General features: G+C 40.8%; 1 protein-coding gene across 1 annotated transcript in view; it reads right to left on the reverse strand.

Annotated features, from left to right (window-relative positions):
- The window catches only part of LOC115148445 (calcium/calmodulin-dependent protein kinase kinase 1), a 135,946-nt gene that overhangs the window by 59,873 nt on the left and 53,654 nt on the right, over positions 1-22,419 (reverse strand). Inside the window, exons 4-5 of the mRNA XM_029690337.1 lie at positions 20,365-20,418; positions 908-959 (exon numbers count right to left, since the gene is read on the reverse strand). Of these exons, the coding sequence (XP_029546197.1) occupies positions 908-959; positions 20,365-20,418 (106 nt within the window). The remainder of the gene's footprint in view (positions 1-907; positions 960-20,364; positions 20,419-22,419) is intronic.

The raw sequence follows: 22,419 nt of genomic DNA on the forward strand, positions 1-22,419 counted from the left end.
GCAAGACTCTTCATAGAACTGGCCGTCCGGCCAAACTGAGCAATCGGGGGAGAAGGGCCTTGGTCAGGGAGGTGACATCTCTGGACAGACCTGAAAATAGCTGTGCAGCGACACTCCCCATCCAACCTGACAGAGCTTGAGAGGATCTGCAGAGCTGAATGGGAGAAACTCCCCAAATACAGGTGTGCCAAGCTTGTAGCGTCATACCCAAGAAGACCTAAGACTGTAATCGTTGCCAAAGGTGCTTCAACAAAGTACTGAGTAAAGGGTCTGAATACTTATGTAAATGTTATATTTCAGTTTGTTATTTTTAATACATTTGCAAACATTTCTAAAAACCTGTTTTTGCTTTGTCATTATGGGGTATTGTGTGTAGATTGATGAGGGGAAAACATTTTTGTTCATTCATTTTAGAATAAAGCTGTAACGTAACAACATTTTGAAAAAGTAATGGGGTCTGAATACTTTCCCGAATGCACTGTATATCTTGTCAGAAGTGCAACCCCAAAAGACAGGTTGGAATGTATGACTGAAATACAGGACAAATCAACCTTTTTTTGCAAATTAGTGGTGTTTTAATTTGTTGATAAAATGCAGGATTGTTTGGTTGCAGGACGCGGGACAAAGGACTGAAATGTGTGACTGTCCCACACAATCTGGAGCATGTGGTCACACTACTTAACATCCTAACTGTATCCTTTGTTTGATGTTCCTTCTGAGCTGCAATGTAATTATATAATATATTCCATTTAGAAGACACTTTTATCCAATATGACTTACAGTCATGCGTGTATACATCGATTTCCCTGTACCACCCACACGAAAAACAAAGTCACCAACTGAGCTCCAGAGGACCAGAAGACCAATGAGTGTTGAATGTGTAAAAGCCAAACCGTGTTCCACGTACGTGGGAATCCATACTGCTTCATCAGCTTCTTCTTGGACACCACCTTCATGGCCTGGAAGAAAGGAGAGGGGGATAAGATTGGTGATATTGTTGAGCTAACATGCCATATATTTCATTCTGGTCACTCACTCACTATTAGTTGAATCACTATAACAATAAACACACACACACACCATACAGTGCACTTTAGTGCAGAACAGATTTGAGTACATCAAGTTTATTCAATAATGTTTGTTAATTCATTAATCCATCCATTTATTTATCCATCCATCCATCCATCCATCCATCCATCCATTCATTCATTCATTTCTTCATTCATTACATGCTGAACAGGATTAAGAGAGAGAGACTAACAAAAAGGGGCTTACTAGATACTGTACATACAGAACAGCTGTTTTTTTAAAAGGTGTAAAGAAGTCTGAAGTCTTTCAGCATTCAATAAATGTCATATTCATTAGTGTTCAGTACACAATGGTCGGCATGACACTCGCAGTCAAAGCATCCTAATTTCTAGTGAAATGGATGGCATAATAACATCTCTAACTTCCTGGATTCATTTCGATATTAATAAAAGAAAAGCTTTCATGAATATTGTTTCTTGTGCTAATGACGTACTTAAAATTCCCAGCACCACTCTCTCTGCCGGTGGGTAAGTGATTGCATAAATGACTATAGAAATGAAGTGATACACGGTGGAAGACGGCTTCTGTTAAGGAAGGGTTGACTTCTGTTAGTGACTAGTTTAACTCTACTAGCTACCATGTAGAATACAGTTATGGTAATGACTCCAGAAAGCAAGTTGATGGTCCAATACTGGAGCCTACAGTTTGTTACCATTGTCATGACGTTGCCCTCTTTGAGTACAGGGAGGACAGTTGACCCCCTCCCCCAACCTACCTCCCTCCACCCAGGCCCTGTGTGAAGGGGGTCGTAAAATTCTAAAGGAGAATGTCCTGCCGCCTGGCCCAGTTGAGACACAGAGTGGTTTCATAGAGAGACAAAGGAAATTCTTCCAACTCACAGAATTGGGGAACCGAACGACATTTATGTTCTGGAGAAGGTATAAAAGATCGGTGAAAAATCCAGCTATGAACTGGTCCGCTTGGTACAATTTTGTGATACTCAGAAGAGACAATATAGCCATATTACCATAATACTGTTTATATAATAGCCTCAGCTATGGGACTTGCATCTAAATGGTTGTCTAAAATGTATTAATAAGGATAAAGCTAAGTGGAATACGTTGAGATGCTATGTAGTGATGTTAATGTGATAGAATGTATTTCTGTTCAAAGCTTAAATCAGTCATCGGCATGCCCCCAAGGGACACAGACAGGACCAGGCGTCATGTGAAAGCCTGTTCTATGTTCACGTATAAAACCCCCACCCTGATTTTCTCTTTCATCAGACCAGGCCTCTACTCAATTACGAGTTGGCCAATAGGTTTGACCATCCAATTCCTCTACTGAAAGTTAACTACACCACGTGGTTAACTTTTAGACTATCGATACCGACAGAATAAGAACAAGTCTTTGATATTAATTATTAGTCTGCAGCTAAGTACTTGATATCATTGAACGCGAAGACCGACGAAACATCCATTCTATTACGACATTAATTAATGTCGCTTTGAAAGATCCATTCTAACCGAGAGAGAGAGAACGCGGACAAAACTCTCCAAAAGGACAAAAACTCTCCAACAAGGATCCCGATGACACACTGAGCGTAAATATATATTGATTGCAATTGTTCCCGAATGAGTGAGCGTTCATGTGCAAAGGATTAGCATATCAATTGTTAATATTTATCAACTCTGTGTGCCTTCTCCGCTGCCCCCACCCCCCTTATTTGTTTAACAGGCCGCCATGCCTGTTTAGCCCACTAGGGCACATTACTCCACCAATGCTTTGTAACGATAACCAACTGTTTGTATGCTTTCTGTGAATTACTTAGTTTAGTAAATAAATGATTTTAAGACAATTGATGTATGGAGGACTTTTAGTAAAGGCTGGATTCGTGCAGATACAACAATTTACGACGTTTGGAATGAGACTGGATGCGAGGTAAAATACACCATTTAAACCAGAAGATAATCGGCCTATACTATAATATAATATAATATATAATGTTATAATATTGGAAAGTTATATTAGGAAAATTATAACTTTGTAATCTGAATATTTTCCTTGGTGCCCCGGTCTCCTAGTTAATTACAGTTAAACGATTAATCAGTTTAATCGCGTGATAATAATTACAGGGAGTTATTTTGATAAACATGTCTTCAGTTAATGGTGCCCAAAGACACGACACCATGCAGTAGGTCTACAAGGTGCGGTGGCCACTGGCCATACATTCAAATATAAACTCATTAACTAGTTACCTACAGTAATGCTATTGAAGTTAAATCCTACACATTCTTCTGTAAGTAAGATCTTTCAATCCTTCAGCTCAGGATAGAATTAAAAACATTCTGTGACATCACATCTTCAGAGTATTCTGGTGTTCAAATGATGCGAGAGCCCAGTTCCTTCAGTGGCACACACACACACACCACACACACACACACACACCTAATTACCTTCTCCTCTATAGCACTAATTAGGTGTTAATTCCTTGCACCTGCGGATTAAATGTATTTTTTTGCGTTGGCTAATGAATAAGACCCATCTGAAAGCATCACACAGCTTTATTAATGGCAGCATTCATATTCTCCCTGTGTGTGTAATGTTAAGGACATCAGATGCTGTTCAGACACGATGATGAAGGACCATGGACCATTTCTTCAGACAGTACCACCACCATGCCAGTGCATTCCCTGACTATGTGTGTAACGTCAGGGACATCAGACTAGTTGTCGTTCAGCGGATGAAAAGGATGAATGGATGTTGCATATCTCAGAGGAGAGATGTTTTTTCATTCTGTTAATTCCACTGCTACAGTTACAGTACCACCAGCAGTAGTGTTGCTAGTTATTCCCTGCCTGTGTCAAAGATCACAACATTGAAGCCTATTCAAGATCCAACAGATCTACAGATGACGCAATCTCTACTGCACTCCACACGGCCCCACATGGACAAAAGGAACATCAACATAAGAATGCTGTTCATTGTCTACAGCTCAGCGTTAAACATCATAGCGCCCTCCAAGCTCATCACTAAGTTAAGGACCCTGGAACTGAACACTTCCCTTTGCAATTGGATCCTGGACGGGCCACCCCCAGGTGGTGAGGGTAGGCAACAACACATCCGCCATGCTGACCCTCAACACGGGGGCCCCTCTGCGTTGCGTGCTCAGTCTCCTTCTGTACTCCCTGTTCACCCATGACTGCGTGGCCCCGCACGACTCCAACACCATCATTAAGTTTGCCGACAACACGAGGGTGGTGTGCCTGATCACCAACGCTGATGAGACAGCCTATAGGGAGGGAGTCAGAGACCTGGCAGTGTGGTGCCCGGACAACCACCATTCCCTCAATGTCATCAAGAAAAAGGAGTTCATCGTGGACTACAGGAAACGGAGGGCCGAGCACACCCCCATTCACAGCGACAGGGCTTTAGTGGAGCGGGTTGAGCGCTTTAAGTTCCTCTGTGTCCACATCACTAAGGATCAGTCATGGTCCAAACACACCAACACAGTCGTGAAGAGGGCCTGACAATGCCTCTTCCCCTTCAGAAGGCTGAAAAGATTTGGCATGGGCCCTCAGAGCCTCAAAAAGTTCTACAGCTGCACCATTGAGAGCATATTGACTCGCTGCATCAATGCTTGGTATGGCAAACTGCTTGGCATCTGACCGCAACGTACTACAAACAGTAGTGCGTACGGCCCAGTACATCACTGGGGCCGAGCTCCCTGCCATCCAGGACCTCTATGCCAGGCGGTGTCAGAGGAAGACCCTCAAAATTGTCAAAGACTCCAGCCACCAAAGTCATAGACTGTTCTCTCTGCTATCACACAGCAAGCAGTACCGATGCACCAAGTCTAGAACTAACAGGACCCTGAACAGCTTCTACCCTCAAGCCATAAGACTGCTATATAATTAGTGAAATAGCTACCCGGACTATCTGCATGACCCCTTTTGCACTAACTTTTTTGACTCATCACATACACTGCTGCTACTGTTTATTATATGTCACTTTATTCCTAGTATATGTACATATCTACTTCAATTACCTCGTACCCCTGCACATCCACTCAGTACTGGTACCACTAGTATATGGCCAAGTTATTGTTATTCATTATATATCTATTATTACGTGTTTTACTTTTCTATTATTTCTCTATTTTCTTTCTCTCTGCATTGTTGGGAAGGGCCTGTAAGTAAGCATTTCACTGTTAGTCTACATCTGTTGTTTACAAAGCATGTGACAAATACAATTTGATTTGATTTCATACACTGTAAAAAGTGGGATGAAGCCATTGTTCATCTGAAGAGGTATAACTGATTGGAATGATTGAAAACACTCTGGTTCGTTCAACCTATTCTATTGAATTTGTCTGAAATCAAATAATTATTGGTCTATAGGTTAATCATTTAGTGCTATTAAATTGGCCTGTGTGTATTTCGTCAGTGATCATGTATCTTATTTATCCAACTATCACAGGCGCAGCATACAGAACCTATTTTGAGCAGGATTTCTTCTGCAGCTCCTCAGCTGGTTGCTGCTGAAGTAAAAACATGTGCTTTTATAAGCCCATTCATCCTAAATGCAATCACGTGTTAAAAACAGCTTTGGTGCATGACTAAAAATAGCTACTATTTTTATTTCTCAAATGGGATTTGCAGTGCACCTCCCATTCACCAATCAAGTGCAGGGAACAGGCTATCAGCGCGTCACCCACCACTTTACAATGTGAGCTGAAGGCAGTATGCATTTTGAAAACATACTTAATCGTTTAAAACCTGAATACTTACTGTCATATTATTAGGGATGTCTTGCCTTGCTCCAAAGTAGCCTATAGGCAAAATCTGACCAACATGGAGGCAATTCTTTTATAAAGACTTTATAGGCAGCGCATGAGTTTCATGTTTGGGGAAGCTTACAATTTATCCTACCATTTCTACCGTTCTGATGTGTCATTTATGATTTTCATATGCACATTTTTGTGGAACAGTTTCATTTCAATAATGTTTCATTTGTCAAAATCATTGTCACGTGGTTAATTATAAAAATCGGAATTAAAATGATACAAATTGAAAACTCAACTAAGGCCAGATCACCAGCCTCTGCCATATGGACACATTGATACACCGTGATCCATTGGCAGCTAAAGAAACGATCGCATGGAATTCATTGCCAATAGGCCAATGCAGCAGTAGGCCTATAACTTCCATTGATTTTTCACATCGAGGATTGGTGATTATTTGAGGGGAGGATTGTTGTAAAGATTTTTCAAATAGCTTACTGTGAGAAACTATAGTTTTAATATATTATAATTCGCAATGGATGTTAAAAACCACTTTCCTAAATGTCCACGCTGTAGGCCAGGTACTCCTATGCGTGCTCAGTTGCGCGTGTAACCGATGTGAAATGGATAGCGGGGTGCGCGCTAATAGCGTTTCAATCGGTGACTTCACTCGCTCTGAGACCTTGAAGTAGTTGTTCCCCTTACCCTGCAAGGGCCGCGGCTTTTGTGGAGCAATGGGTAACGATGCTTCGAAGGTGGCTGTTGTCTGTGTGTGCAGAGCTTTGTTCGAGCCCAGGTTCGAGCCCAGGTAGGGGCGAGGAGAGGGACGGAAGCTAAACTGTTACACGCACACTCCCTCAACGTTATCAGGCCAGAGAAACCAGACACATGTTCATTGCTCACATTGAGCACTCCAAACAAAGGACAATGAAAACATTTACAAATCTCATAAATGATGGTTATGAAATAAACCAAAAACCTTTCCCAAGTGTAGCAGGTTTAGAACTCTGTAATTAATACATGCATTAACAGAAATGTATGTAACTAAATGACAGGGATTAATGGTACATTTACTAATGGTGACATATGTAATGAGGAATTGACAAAAAACATTATAAAAAGGGCAAACAATTCAAATCAAATGTATTTATATAGCCCTTCTTACATCAGCTGATATCTCAAAGTGCTGTACAGAAACCCAGCCTCAAACCCCAAACAGCAAGTAATGCAGGTGTAGAAGCACAGTGGCTAGGAAAAACTCCTTAGGAAGGCCAAAACCTAGGAAGAAACCTAGAGAGGAACCAGGCTATGAGGGGTGGCCAGTCCTCTTCTGGCTGTGCCAGGTGGAGATTATAACAGAACATGGCCAAGATGTTCAAATGTTCATAAATGACCAGCATGGTCAAATAATAATAATCACAGTAGTTGTCGAGGGTGCAACAAGTCAGCACCTCAAGAGTAAATGTCAGTTGGCTTTTCATAGCCGATCAATTCACACAATGAAGTCAAAAGCACAGAAACCAAAGGCACAATCCTAGTCATATTAGCAACCCATCCTAGTTATTGCATTTTTAGATTCCCCAACTTTCAAAATTTCTAACAGAGATTTTCATCTCTGTTACATATGGAACCGCTATCAGGTGCACTGTTTAGAATGGACTTTTCCCAGCTGCACTGTTTAAAATGGTGTTTTCCAGCAAATTGCATTTTAGCAAACGTTTGAAAATTATATTTTATTGGCTGCTTCATTACACAAGTTGCATGTTCTGTTAAAATGCAATACCATAATCCAGTGGCGACCCTTCAATTTATTTATATATTTGGGGGTTTGCCTGTTTTACATGTTATTTTGGCCTTGATACGTGTCACATATCAGTTTGCAAACAATGTAAAAAATTATATATCATTGAGTTAATAAAGCTGCATACAAACATGGTCTCTTTTTTTTGTTTGAGTAAGGCAGCTCCAAAATGCTGGTGTTTCAGCCTAGCTCAGTGCTTTCTGTGGTGGTGGGGCAAGCCAGCAGAAAATATGGAGCATTGCGCCGTGATTGGCTCAGTGTCAGTCACTCATGGGGACACTACATCACCGCCAAGTCTAAGGGTAGAGCTAGAAAATTCTAGCCCCTTGGGTGCTGCCATAGAGTTACATTAGAAGTGCCCATCCAAGAAGGCTCAAGGTCATTGGCCACCAAATTACATCAAATCACGTTATATGTACAGTAGCTTTGATTGGACTGATCATGTCAACATCAAACTTTCAAAATCTTAGCTAGAAGTCATCATCATGAATCAAGTGGACAATCTACTGGCAAATCCTTTTTAATCCTTGTCATATGAAGATAAATAATGAAGAGAAATTGTAGATAAAACGTATCGGTGCTCATCAGCCATTGGACATAAACATTAAACAACAAGTTGGAAATCGCAAATTCAACAATGAGTGGTTTGGAAGGAATCAGTGTTACCGTTATAGTTATAGTGTTACCGTTATAGCGCAATTCATGTATTGTTTAGTGTTGTGTTGTGTAGTGGCTTTGCCGGCATGCATCCCACTTTTTTAAATGTTTGCCCCACCAAGATTTACATGCTAAAATCGCTACTTCCATAATCTAAATGTGATTTCTGTCATTCTGAGCACCATGGGCGGATGCCCTAATGAGTTATGCACTCACTGCATATGGGTCCGGTCATGTTGTCGGGCGCCACATTTTCGGAAACCCTCTAATAACGAGAGTGATATGTTAAGGTAGCCAATGCTTGGTTATGATATTGTGGCTTCTAAATCTGAAAGTCTTGTTGTCACGTCCTGACCAGCAGAGGGAGTAGTGGTGTAGTATTTTGGTCAGGACGTGGCAGAAGAAGTCTGTATGGGTTGTCTAGTATGTCTTTTTCTGTGTTAGTCTTGTGACTCCTGATCAGGAACAGCTGGGGATCATTGTTCCTGATTGGGAGTCATATATTTAGGAGTATGTTTGTCACTTGGGTTTGTGGGTGGTTGTGCTAACACTGCTAGTCTTTCGTTTGTACGTAGCCGGTTAGCCTGTCGTGAGTTCGTGTTTATTGTTTTCCTGTGTATACTTTGCTTTAATTTATTATTCTTTACATTAAAAGATGAGTATCCACATTCCGTCTGCAGTTTGGTCCATACAACACGGCTGCAACTATTGTGACACTTGTGTAAAGAATATGTTTGGACATTATTTCAAGTTATTTCTTGATTTACAGGGTATTTATTTAATTGCTTGTAACTCAATGTAAGAAATTTGAAAAGGTCATTTCAAATTAAAGTAAATTTGGAACAAGATGAAATTTGCTCCATTTGTTATTTATTACGTTTAACCAAAGAGGAAAAGTAAGTTGAGTGTTTAAAGAAATAGGTTGCAACTTGAAATATAGGTTTGATTATAATCAAATAAAACAGTTGACATTGAATCATATATTTGGTTTCAACAAATGAGTAGTTTTCAAATGAGAAAACGAATTTACTTGTAACCAGTTGAAGTAATTTTTTTAGGTTGATCCAAAGAGGATTTTTTTACAGTGTAGTGTACACTCTGAGGAAAAAAAGGGCTATCTAGAACCAAAAAGGGTTCTTCTCTGGGGACAGCTGCAGAAACCTTTTCGAACCCTTTTTTCTAAGAGTTTAGTCATCCACTGATGTCCTATATGTCTTATCTGCTTTTCAAAAGGCCTGGGGTGGTCCTGATGACTATCTCAACAGATAAAAGTAATATTCCAAAAGGGCACAAACTGCTAAGAGCCATACATAATCTGAATTCTCCACCACAGAAATAAATGACATTTTCTTGAGTTCAAGGACAATCCCTCCCTTGGTAAAGGGATTTACAGAGCCTTTGTAGTGCTGACAAGTTGAGAAGCATCGGTTTGTCAGAGCAAAGCTAGGGAAGAGAGAGGGAAGAGAAAGTCATGCATATTAAAAGGTGTGTCAGGGGAACACTACGCAGGCAAAACCGTGTGTGTGTGTGTCTCTGTCTGTCTGTGTGTGTGCTACGCAGGCAAAACTGCTGTTTTCAAAACCCTACCAGGTAGGGAGTGTACTACTACTATTACTACTACAGTGCCAGAGAGAACACAATGAGCCCGTGGCAATGAGCTGACAGTGCAATTAGGCTTGATTACAAATGCATGAAGAGATAGCAAAACGCTTCTTCAATCACACAGATTTAAATAACACTGACAGAAAACACCATCTCACTGGTCTACTACTACAGTAGGGTTTCCAGAACTGCTCTTCTTCAGTTGAATGCACTGTTTGTCACTCTGGATAAGAGTGTTTACTTGCTAAATAACTTCATTTACATTTTAAAGGAACCGTCAAGTGAGAATCTCACTTTAAAAGTGTATATTCTGTTAACTCATACCCAAATAATGTTGTTAACTAGCCCTTTCATGCGTGAGTTCCAAATATCTCAAACGGTCGCCCCAGCATGAGTTTTTTTTATGCACGTGATGTTAGAACGTTCTCTCCATTCCAAAATGTGATTGTTACATAAACAACAACACTGAATGGCTCGGAGTGGGAGTGAGAGGTTACGTGATTGACTGCCTGCACGCGCCATTTGTATCAATAAATCACTATCAGAAAATATTTTGTGTGGTATTATTGATATATTTACTATTTTATTCACGTTTTTCAATTACCGGTGATAAATCATGCGTTCCGATTTTTGCATAAATTGTAATGGGCACATAGTATGTGTGCAAGATAATGTTTTGAAGGTTGTACTGATTATGATGAGCTAAGCTAATTCCAGCTATGTGTATGGAGCCATGTTTGTTGACATACAATGCATTCTGGGTTTCACTTGATCGTTTGTCGGACCAAAGATGCTATAACAAAATGAGGTGAGTAAGGGTTCACTCATTTTTTGAGAACTTCAGGAAGTGAATGTGGGATGTGAACGATGGTAGACGACATACCCCTTCAACATGCATACTATAAACAGACCAAACTAATCTTGTCTTCTCTTATTATCTTTGGTTTCTGTGAGGTACAAAAGCATGGCTGAGCGCTGAAACTAATCGTCGGATTACTTTGATTTCTAGAAAGTGTTTTACTCAATTATTTTGATCAACGGTGAGCTCACCCGTGATGTGATTAATTATACATAGTAATTGCTATTAGCTAATTCATAGTGTAGTTTATGTCAGCTGAGAGTTAGAAAATATGACCGCTTGTGTTGTGTCAATCTTTCCTCAGCGCTAGGACAAATGTAGCCTACATTTTTCCGGTTAGGATGATTGTGTTATGCTATAGATACTTCTGTGAATATCTGAACATTGCATCCAGAAATAAACTGCTCACATTCTGGACATAACTTTGTAAGGACTGTATTTGTGTAAATAGTTTCTGAAAAAAAGTGTGGCCAGATCAAATACTGATTGTTGCATCATTCGAAACTGGCGGTTCTAAATGAGCGTTCTAAATGAGTGTTCTAATCACACGGGGTGTGATCATACGCTCCAGGGACCACTGTAGAACGATCACACCATGTGTGATGGTATGTGTGAAAGGGCTAGTCCTATACAATTATTTGTTGCCAAAGCATAAATTAAAGAAAGAACACTTTTAAAAAAACACACCTCAAACTTGTATGTCAAACAGACTGTTTAAAAATGCTTGCTATTTCCTCATATAATGTGATGTTTAATTGTCATGAATATATTTCATGACCGCTATACACCCACACTATTTAAACACAGAAAAGCAGCTTTTTACCATACTTAATAAAAACATTTTGGAAGGAAAAAATTTTCACTCATATTGTAATAATAATAATAAAATTATACTTCATATTCATCATCTCCAGGACCACCCTAAGATCAACATGTGTAAATGTTACGTTTCTAGGTGTTGAAGTAAAAGTTGGAGGAAGATAAGTGTTTCCAAGGTGTGCATCATGTGATTTTAATCCATTATGAATAGGCGTTGCCTACTAATTGGTTGATGTCATTGGAAACACTTCTCTTCCTTTATCTTTTATACTACAAAACATAGAAACGCGCAATCTTCACATATGTTGATATTAGGGTGGTGCTGGAGATGATGAATATGAAGTTAAAAACATTTGAAATGTTCCTTTAATTATTGGCAATGAAAAACACTGGACAGTGACTTTAAATGATCAAATGTAACAACCTCCTTGTTAACAGTGGTGTACTGTACAGCTGACACCATGCAGGTCCCTCCTGGCGATCCCTTCCTGTTGCATCCTCATATCCTTATTCATGTCGCTTTTATCCTCCATCCATGACTTGTAAAAGGACAACAGGACATTTTATTGGCCCCCTGCCTGCTGCCTCCAGCAGACATGTTGAGGACAGACAGTGACAACCACAACCACTGCTGTAGTACACCATTTCCATAGCAGTGGAGGCTGGACCGGTTGTTAGTCATTAGAACATTTTTACAGTGTGTTACAGTGTGTATCGTATCCACTAGGGTTGCACATTTTGGGGAATTTTCAGACATGGAAAATTTCCATGTGAATTAACAGGAATATATGGGAAATAATGGGAATATAGGGGAGTTAACAGGAATATATGGGAATTAGCGGAATTATATACAAATTAATATTAATACCATTTAAATGTAGATGTTTTTTGCATTGGATATATTTACCATATCATATGGAGACAGAAACATAAACCTTTACCTTATCATAAGTAGACATAATTGCAAATGATGAAATCCTTCCAATAGAAATTTTAAAAAACAATTTAGTTACGAATTGAACTTTAATTAAATGAGTTGACTCTTCACATGGGATGATTTCACTGAACAACAAAAGAAAGGGAATATTGAATGATCCCCAATGATCCATCGCATCTCCCAAAAACATTTTCTACATACACATGTAAAATGATAGTCTAGAAACTAAAGCTTTGGTTGTCTTCCTGTCAGGCTTCCATGTCTTCTCCCTGGACCTCCTCAATGTCCACCTCTTGAACATCAGACTCTGAGGCCTCATCTTCACTGTCACTTTCCAACCTTGTTGAGGATGGCTCGTTGTCAAGCTCAAAAAGCCTCAAATTTGCCCAGATGGCCACCAATTTTTCAACCCTTGTATTGGTCAGCCTGTTGCATGCTTTGGTGTGTGTGTTCCCAAACAAGGACCAGTTGTGCTCTGAGGTGGCTGATGTTGGTGGGATTTGGAGGATGATGGATGCAACAGGGGAAAGAGCCTCAGATCCACAAAGTCCCTTCCACCAGGTGGCTGATGAGATATCTTGGCACGACTGTCATATTGCATCTCCATCCCAAAGCCCTTGCTTGCAAGTGTACTTCGCCAGACTGCCAAGAACCTTGCCCTCATCCAGGCCAAGGTGGCGAGACACAGTAATGATGAAACCATAGGCCTTGTTGATCTCTGCACCAGACAGGATTCTCTTGCCAGCCTACTTGGGGTCCAACATGTACGCTGTGGCGTGTATGGGCTTCAGGCAGAAATCTTCATGCTTTTTGTTGTATTTCAGAACTGCAGTTTCCTCTGCTTGGAGCAACAGTGAAGTGGGCAGGGCAGTACGGATTTCTTCTCTTACATCTGCAAGCAGAGTCTGAACATCAGACAGGATGGCACTGTCTCCCTCAATCCGTGCAGTGGCTACTGCTATTGTCACGCCCTGATCTGTTTCACCTGTCCTTGTGATTGTCTGCTTTTCTATTCTCTTTTACTAGTCCTCCCGGTTTTGACCTTTGCCTGTTTTTCTGGACTCCATTCCCGCCTGCCTGACCATTCTGCCTGCCCTGACCTCAAGCCTGCTTGCCATTCTTTACCTCTGGAACTCTGAACTGGTTTTGACCTTTTGCCTGCCCACGACCATTCTCTTGCCTACCCCTTTTGGATTGTTAATAAACATCTTGGACTCTAACCATCTGCCTCCTGTGTCTGCATCTGGGTCTCGCCTTGTGCCCTTATAGCTATAGGTTTCAGGAGTTTCAGGCTGCTTACCACTCTCTCCCAAAATACATAATCCAGGAGGATCCTCTCGATGGGGCTGTCCATATCGGCAGACTGTGATATGGCCATTTCTTGGAGAGACTCCTTCTCCTCCAGGAGACTGTCAAACATGATGACAACAACACCCCAACAGGTGTTGCTGGGCAGCTTCAATGTGGTGCTCTTATTCCTCTCACTTTGCTTGGTGAGGTAGATTGCTGCTATAACTTGATGACCCTTCACATACCTAACCATTTCCTTGGCTCTCTTGTAGAGTGTGTCCATTGTTTTCAGTGCCATAATGTCCTTGAGGAGCAGATTCAATGCATGAGCAGCACAGCCAATGGGTGTGATGTGAGGGTAGGACTATACTTTAGACCAAGCAGCCTTCATGTTCGCAGCATTGTCTGTCACCAGTGCAAATACCTTCCACGGTCATTGATGACTGCCTTCAGCTCATCTGCAATGTAGACACCGGTGTGTCTGTTGTCCCTTGTGTCTGTACTCTTGTAGAATACTGGTTGAGTGTTGGAGGTGATGTAGTTAATTATTCCTTGCCCACGAACATTCGACCACCCATCAGAGATGATTGCATTACAGCCTGCTTTCTCTATGATTTGCCTGACCTTCACTTGAATTCTGCATCCAGCAAATTAGTAGATAAGCATGTCTGGTTGGAGTGGTATATGCTGGGTGAAGAACTTTCAGAAATCTCTTCCAATACACATTGCCTGTGAGCATCAGAGGTGAACCAGTTGCCTACACAGCTCGAGCAAGACATTCATCAGCATTTCTCTGACTACATTCCTTCATTGAGACAAAACTTCTGATTCCAGGAAGACCATGAGCTGTTGCTATCGATAAGGTGTCTGATTCATCATTTTCACCTCAAATAGAAGTAGAGGGACTTTTGTCAGAGGTTGCTTGTTGTGAGCGCTGAGGGAACTTTCTGCACTTGGCCAGATGATTCTACCATCTTTGTTGCATTCTTCACATATGATTTGGCACAGTATTTGCAAATGTACACAGCCTTTCCTTCTACATTAGCTGCAGTGAAATGTCTCCAGACATCAGATAGTGCCCGTGGCATTTTCCTGTATAGATGAGCATTTTTTTGGGAAAAAAAATCCCAAATACAATTCCATGTATAGATAAAGTTAAGCAGTTAGATTAAACAACTCCTTTGTAAGATACATCTTTTAAAATGAAACATGTATGGAAACAGGTGAATTAACACTCTTCAGTTAGCAGGCTCAAGCAAACTAAAACCCACATGGTAGCAAAAACTATGATTTAAACACACTTTTATTTATATATATATATTTTTTTTACCCTTTTTTCTCCCCAATTTTGTGGTATCCAATTGATAGCTACAGTCTTTTCTAATCGCTGATACTCCCGTAAGGACTCTGGAGAGGCGAAGGTTGAGAGCCGTGCATCCTCCGAAACACAACCCAACCAAACCGCACTGCTTCTTGACACAATGCCCACATAACCCGAAAGCCAGCCGCACCAATATGTCGGAGGAAACACCGTACACTTGGCGACGGTGTCAGCGTGCACTGCACCCGGCCCGCCACAGGAGTTGCTAGTGTGCGATGGGACAAGGACATCCCTGCCGGCCAAACCCTCCCCTAACCCGGACGACGCTGAGCCAATTGTACGTCGCCCCATGGGTCTCCCGGTCTGGACTCGAACCCAGCATCTCTAGTGTCACGGCTAGCTCTGCGATGCAGTGCCTTAGAACACTGCGCCACTCACGAGGCCCGATTTTAACACACTCTGCTGTAGGCTACTATTTACTAGTTAACAAAAAATCATGTATGTAAAATAAAATATATTCACCCCACTCAGTATTGTAATCAAAACTTACCAGAAAGCATGTAGTCCTTGGCTCAGACAGTGTAGTAGTGTGGGCTCAATAGCATCTCATTAGTGTGCAAGATCGTGAGAATCAGCTGTACATGTGATGAAGAATGCACTGTGCACGCAGAGGGTTGCAATTCCATTACATTTGGGATAGTTTAACCAAAATATGCCAGAAGACCTAGTATTGCTTAACCTCTTGGACTTACCCTAGGATAGGGGGCGCCACAGCGCATTTTGGAAAAAATTCGTGCCCATTTTCAACGGCCTCCTACTCAAACTCAGAAGCTAGGATATGCATATAATTAATACTTGTGGATAGAAAACACCCTAAAGTTTCTAGAACTGTTTGAATGGTGTCTGTGAGTATAACAGAACTCATATGGCAGTCAAAACCCCGAGACCGATTGAAACAGGAAGTGGAATTCTGAATTGTGGACTCGACTTCACATCTTTGCCTATTATTCACACCGTGAGCTATCGTTCACTGAGCACTTTCTATTGCTTCCACTAGATGTCCCCAGTCTTTACAAAGTGTTTTGAGCCTTCTACTGTCGAAACTGAATGAATGAGACGCTGTGGAAATTGGTCACAGTAGGAGGGCCATCACCATTGTGACTGTCTACCCCCTCTTTTCGAAACGTTTTGAAACACAATACAATCGTCCCCCTCGAATCTTATTGGCTCTCTTGTTGAAACAGGCCCTGAAGATTAATGTTATACAACGTTTGACATGTTTGCTTGTTAGTGCTAGTTTGACCACCAGAGGGCATCTTTGAGAAGCATTTGATAGCCTTCAATAATGGCTGTACTAGAGAATGCGGGCATGCGGGAGACTGGGGTTCAATTCCCCGATGGGGAGGAAGGAGTAGGCTGTCCTTGTAAATAAGAATTTGCTCTTAACTGATTCCATATGTGTTATTTCATAGTTGTGATGTCTTCACTATTATTCTACAATGTAGAAAATAGTAAAAATAAAGAAAAACCCTGGAATGAGTAGGTGTGTCCAAATATTTGACTGGTACTTGCTTAATTAATCTGATTAATATTATGGTGTTCCTATTCAAGAAAAATAAAAAAACCCTCTGGGTGTCCGTTAGGATGGAACTGAAAATATGGCGCTGTACAACATGACGGTCGGGAGTACAGTACTGGGCGATTTAGCTAAAGAATCTCTGTGTCGTGCGGGCACACGGGAGACGGGTTAAATTCCCCATCGGGGAGGAAGGAGTAGGCTGTCCTTGTAAATAAGGATTTGTTCTTAACTGACTTGCCTAGTTAAATTAAGGTTAGACTGAGAGCACAACATTTCTACACCCTAATATTTTCAATCTAGTCTAACCAACATCCAAATGGAAATTCAGTGAAAATAAAAAAATTGGACTGATTTATCAAGACCATTCCCCATGCTTGTCTCAGAGCAGTGCAAAATGGTGCTAAAATAGTTGCAATCCCGTTGTGCTCCACTCGGGAGCCATGAACAATATGACCAATATACACTGCTCAAAAATATAAAGGGAACACTAAAATAACACATCATAGATCTGAATGAATGAAATAATCTTCTTAAATAGTTTTTTCTTTACATAGTTGAATGTGCTGACAACAAAAACACACAAAAATAATCAATGGAAATCTAATTTATCCTCTACGGGCCACGGTGGCAGTATTGAGAATTTTGAAAAAATATGTGCCCATTTTTAACTGCCTCCTACACCAACTCAGAAGCTAGGATATGCATATTATTAACACATTCGGATAGAAAACACTCTGAATTTTCTAAAACAGTTTGAATGGTGTCTGTAAGTATAACAAAACTCATATTGCAGGCAAAAACCTGAGAAAAATTGATTTAAAAAAATGAGAATTTTGTGGCTGTACTATTTAGTGTCATTGTTTATTAGATACCATAGTGAGAAAGGATTCAGTTCGCAACTCCTACGGATTCCACTAGATGTCAGCGATCTTTATAAAGTTGTTTGAAGCTTCTATGATTAACAGGGAGCAAATTAGGATGCATTGAAGTTGACGTCCGTGGGATGTCGTCACTTCCATTATGGCCTGCACCTGCGCAATCATGAGACACGAGACATTTTTAAAAAACGTTTTTCTAGACACAGGTGAGGTCGGGTTGAAACATTACTGATGTTTCACGTTAAAAATGGCTCTAAAGATTGATGCTAAACAACGTTTGACATGTTTGAACAAACATAAATAGATTATTTTTGTAACTTTTTTAACTTTTCGCCGTGACTTCACACACCCCCCCCCCGCGCTACTTTTTAGTAGCCACCGAAGCGCTAACAACATGGAACAACTTGGAGTTATTTGGACATCAATTATGAACTTTGTCAAAAGAAACCACATTTGTTGTGGACCTGGAATTCCTGGAACTGCCAATGGATGAAGACAATCAAAGGTAATGGATTATTGACAATAGTATTATTGATATTACATGGTTACAAGATGATGCTAAGCTAATTAGGCTAGCTTATTGTTCTTAGCACAGCACCCGGTTTATTGCAACTTGTGATTTCCCAGTAAAGTTATTTTGAAATCTGGCAAGACAGTATCATTTACGAAATGTTAAACTATAATTATTTGAATGACAATATTATAATTTACCAATGTTTTCGAATAGTAATTTTGAAAATTGTAACGTTGTTCACCGGAAGCATTTCAGAGAAGAAAAAAATCTGAATTTCACCGCTACTGTAAAATGCGGTTTTTGGATATAAATATGAACTTGATGGAACAAAAAATGCATGTATTGTATAACATAATGTCCTAGGAGTGTCATCTGATGGAGATTGTCAAAGGTTGGTGCATAATTTTAGCTGGTTTCTGCTTTTGGTGACGCCTGACCTTGAATTGAAAATGGATGTTTGTACTTTTGTGGCTATGTACTGTCCTAACATAATCTAACTTTATGATTTTGCCGTAAAGCCTCTTTGAAAATCGAACAATGTGGTTAGATTAAGGAGATGTTTATCTTTTAAATGGTGTAAAATAGTTGATTGTTTGAGAAATTGAAATTATTAGATTTTTGATGTTTTGAATTTCCAGCCTTGCTAGCAATCCCGTCTCAGGGTTCATTGCTAACCCGTGGCCTCAACAGGTTTTAATGTGTATCCCACAAAAAAGGTTCACTGTTACAAGATAATTGTTTTTAAGAATTTAAGAAAAATTCCCCAAATTCCCGGGCTTAACCTCCCATGGAAAATTTTCGGAAATTTACCGGAAAGTTTCAGACCCTTTGCAACCCTAGTATTCACCATCCCATAGTCTAGGGAATAACACTGTCCGTCTCAGCCCAGTGGTCAGGGAAGTGTGTGCATGCATGCGTCCTCCCGAACAACAGACTGGAGCCCCAGAGACAAAACCAGGGACCAGGGATACTCCTAATTATTCCCCACTGCTCTTTTTTAGCAGTATACGAAATGAGCGAACGCTGCAGAGATTGGAGCCTGGTAGAGCACGAGTCCCTCTAATACTGCCAGACCTCGATGGTACTGGACCTCTGCCAGTCACGTTGGCTGAGACAAGGTAACAGCTTCGTCAGCATTGTAATTACAACACGGGCTGAGCGAAACACTCACACACACTCACACACAAACATACACAAACACAGACAGAGAGAGAGAACATCCGAGATGATCTTGTAATCTGGCTAGATTGTTTAAGCGATTATAGCATGCAAAACTGGACACCAAAATCCTAACACACAAAATAATCTGTTGCAAAATCAAAATATGTACTTGGCATTTCTGTTGCATGGAAGCCTTCCCCGTTGCCGTGATAAGGTGACTGGTATTGTGCTCTGTGTGTGTGTGTGTGTGTGTGTGTGAAGATTACTGGTCTATGTGTGTGTCTGTGTGTATGGGCTGAGCTCCCACTGTGGGCACAGATGCACAGATCCAATCAATACAGTGTGGAGCCAAGTTTGAATGCCAGGAAATAGAATTAAACCCTGGCAGGTGCCCACCTCCTTCTCCTCATCTCCATCTTTCTGTCAACAATCTCTCCTTCTCCGGCAGCCAGGGTGGAGCGGAGCAGAGAGGAGAGTGTTTGCAAGGTCTCCGATGACAGGAGCAAGCCTCTATCTCCCTCTGTACTCCCTTTTCTCTCATCCCTCTGTATATCTCTCCCACACCTCTCTCTCTCTGTCCACCTCTATCTCCCCTTCTCTCTCGTTCTCACACACCCCCTCTCTCTCTCTGTCCACCCTCTACCTCTCTCTCCCTTTCTCTCTCGCTCTCACCCCCTCTATCTTTCTCTGCCCCCGCCCCCTCTATCTCTCTCTCCCCTGCTTCCCTATCTCTCTCCAGATAAGACCAGTCTGTCTCTGTTGTGAACCATGCAGGGGAGAGGGGCTGACAAATCTGTAATAACATGTAATTTGTCCATGCATTTACAGGCCATCTCCCAGCTAGTATGAGCACTAACATGGGAACGGGGAACCAATTCCCGCTGACATAATTGCTTTGCATCGACACCATTGACGTGAGCCGCAAACATGCACATGCACGCACGACACACGCACACACACACACTGGGGGCAACAAAGACAGTGTGCAGGCAGATAAAATGCATTGAGTTGGGCCATTAACCTATCAAGCTAACAAAGCAGTCCACTTTACAAAGAGCTGAAAATGGTTAATGGATCATAATTGTCTCCTTTTAGAAGGAGAAAGAGGGCTACACACACACACACATCACTTGCATAGTGTTTGTCGTCATCCTCATTGTAGGCCAGTTTGACCACCCCGTAGGAGCCCTGCAAAGTCACAGGAGAGGAAAAAGATAGATGTCAATAATAGAACATATTTAATCATTCAATGCAATAACATACAGTGCCAGAAAGTATTCACATCCCTTGACTTTGTTCACATTTTGTTGTGTTAAAGCCTGCATTTAAAATGGATTACATTGAGATTTTGTGTCATTTGTGGTGGCTAATTTCTGCATTACCAAATGAGGAGAGTTACAAACTTCACACACCAGTCAGAGTTATACTTAAACTACATCTTTAATAATAAGAGCTTTGCATTAGCACTTGACCTTCAACAATTCGCCATTTCTAATGAACCGTTGAGAGTGTCAACACAATGGCTACTGAGATCTTTTATAGCAAAGATCTACCCCACTTTGACATGACAAACCACAGATATTTAGGAACTGTTCACAAAGAAAGATGTTTACTTGAGAGAGGAGTATCCCATAGCCAGATAGCATTCGCTATAAATTATTGTTCAGTTTGGTCCCTATGACGAGGTTCTAATCTCGTTCCTGGTACTTCATAGTACAAAAACACAAACTCATCCAATGGCATATATCAATTGTCAACTCTAGATACTCCCATCTCAAGTAAACCCCCTCTTGACCCTACTCCCGGACAAGCTCACTGAGGGGAGTGAGCTTCTAGGTCATACACTATCCCAGAATAAGTGCAACATCAGAGGGGACATACAATGGTTCCAGACACTGCCATACACCTCCCCCCAATGGAAAAGGAGGGAGTGACTTACGCACAGACATTGTGGAGACAAGTAATTGGTTCCCCATTAATCACGCCATCCCTTCACATGGTTTAGAATAGGTAAAGACACATTCACAATGTTCCATTCTGTCCTCTTCCCTTTCTGATATTCTGCATAGCATCAGGGACATGTGAAAGACAAGCCTGACCTCTCCCCTCTCTGGGCCCCAAGTGACTGAGCCCTAGTTAAGGGAAAAGTGCAACTGCCAACACTAGAGTCCAAAGGGATACATTCTAATGACAAGTATCTCACATAAGCATATTAAGCAAATAAAACATCTTAATTATCTATGTTACCCAACTAATTCTGATTCATCCGCCACACACTGATCTACACACAATACTCCATCATTTCAAAGTGGAATTATGTTTTAAGAAATGTTTACAAATGAATTAAAAATGAAAAGCCAAATGAAAAGCTAAAATGTCTTGAGTAAATAAGTATTCAACCCTTTTGTTATGGCAAACCTAAATAAGTTCAGGAGTAAAAATGTGCTTAACAGTCACATAATAAATTGTGTGGACTCAATCTGTGTAAAATAATAGTGTTTTAACATGATTTTTAAATGACTACCCCATCTCTGTACCCCACATATACAATTATCTGTAAGGTCTCGCATTCGAGCAGGGAATTCCAAGCACAGATTCAACCACAAACACCAAGGAGGTTTTCCAATGGTTCCCAAACAAGTGCACCTATTGGTAGATGTGTAAAAAAGCAGACATTGAATATCCCTTTGAGCATAGTGAAGTTATTCATTATGAATGTGTCAATACACCCAGTCACTGCAAAGATACAGGTGCCCTTCCTAACTCAGTTGCCAGAGAGGAAGGAAACCGCTCAGGGATTTCACCATGAGGCCAATGGTGATTTTAAAACAGTTATAGAGTTTAATAATGGCTGTGATAGGAGAAAACTGAGGATGGATCAACAACATTGTAGTTACTCCACATAAATGACAGAGTGAAAAGAAGGAAGCCTGTACATAATAAAACTATTCCAAAACATGCATCCTTATTGCAAATAAGGCACTAAAGAAATACTGCAAAAAATGGGGCAAAGAAATTGACTTTTTGTCCTGAATACAAAGCGCTATGTATGGGGCAAATCCAACACCACACATCACTGAATACCACTCTTCATATTTTCAAGAGAGGTGGTGGCTGCATCATGTTATGGTTATGCTTGTCATCAGTAAGGAGTACTGAGTTTTTTAGGATAAAAAGAAAGGAATAGAG

This window comes from Salmo trutta, chromosome 15 (assembly GCF_901001165.1).
Source record: "Salmo trutta chromosome 15, fSalTru1.1, whole genome shotgun sequence".
Classification (NCBI taxonomy): Eukaryota; Metazoa; Chordata; class Actinopteri; order Salmoniformes; family Salmonidae; genus Salmo; species Salmo trutta.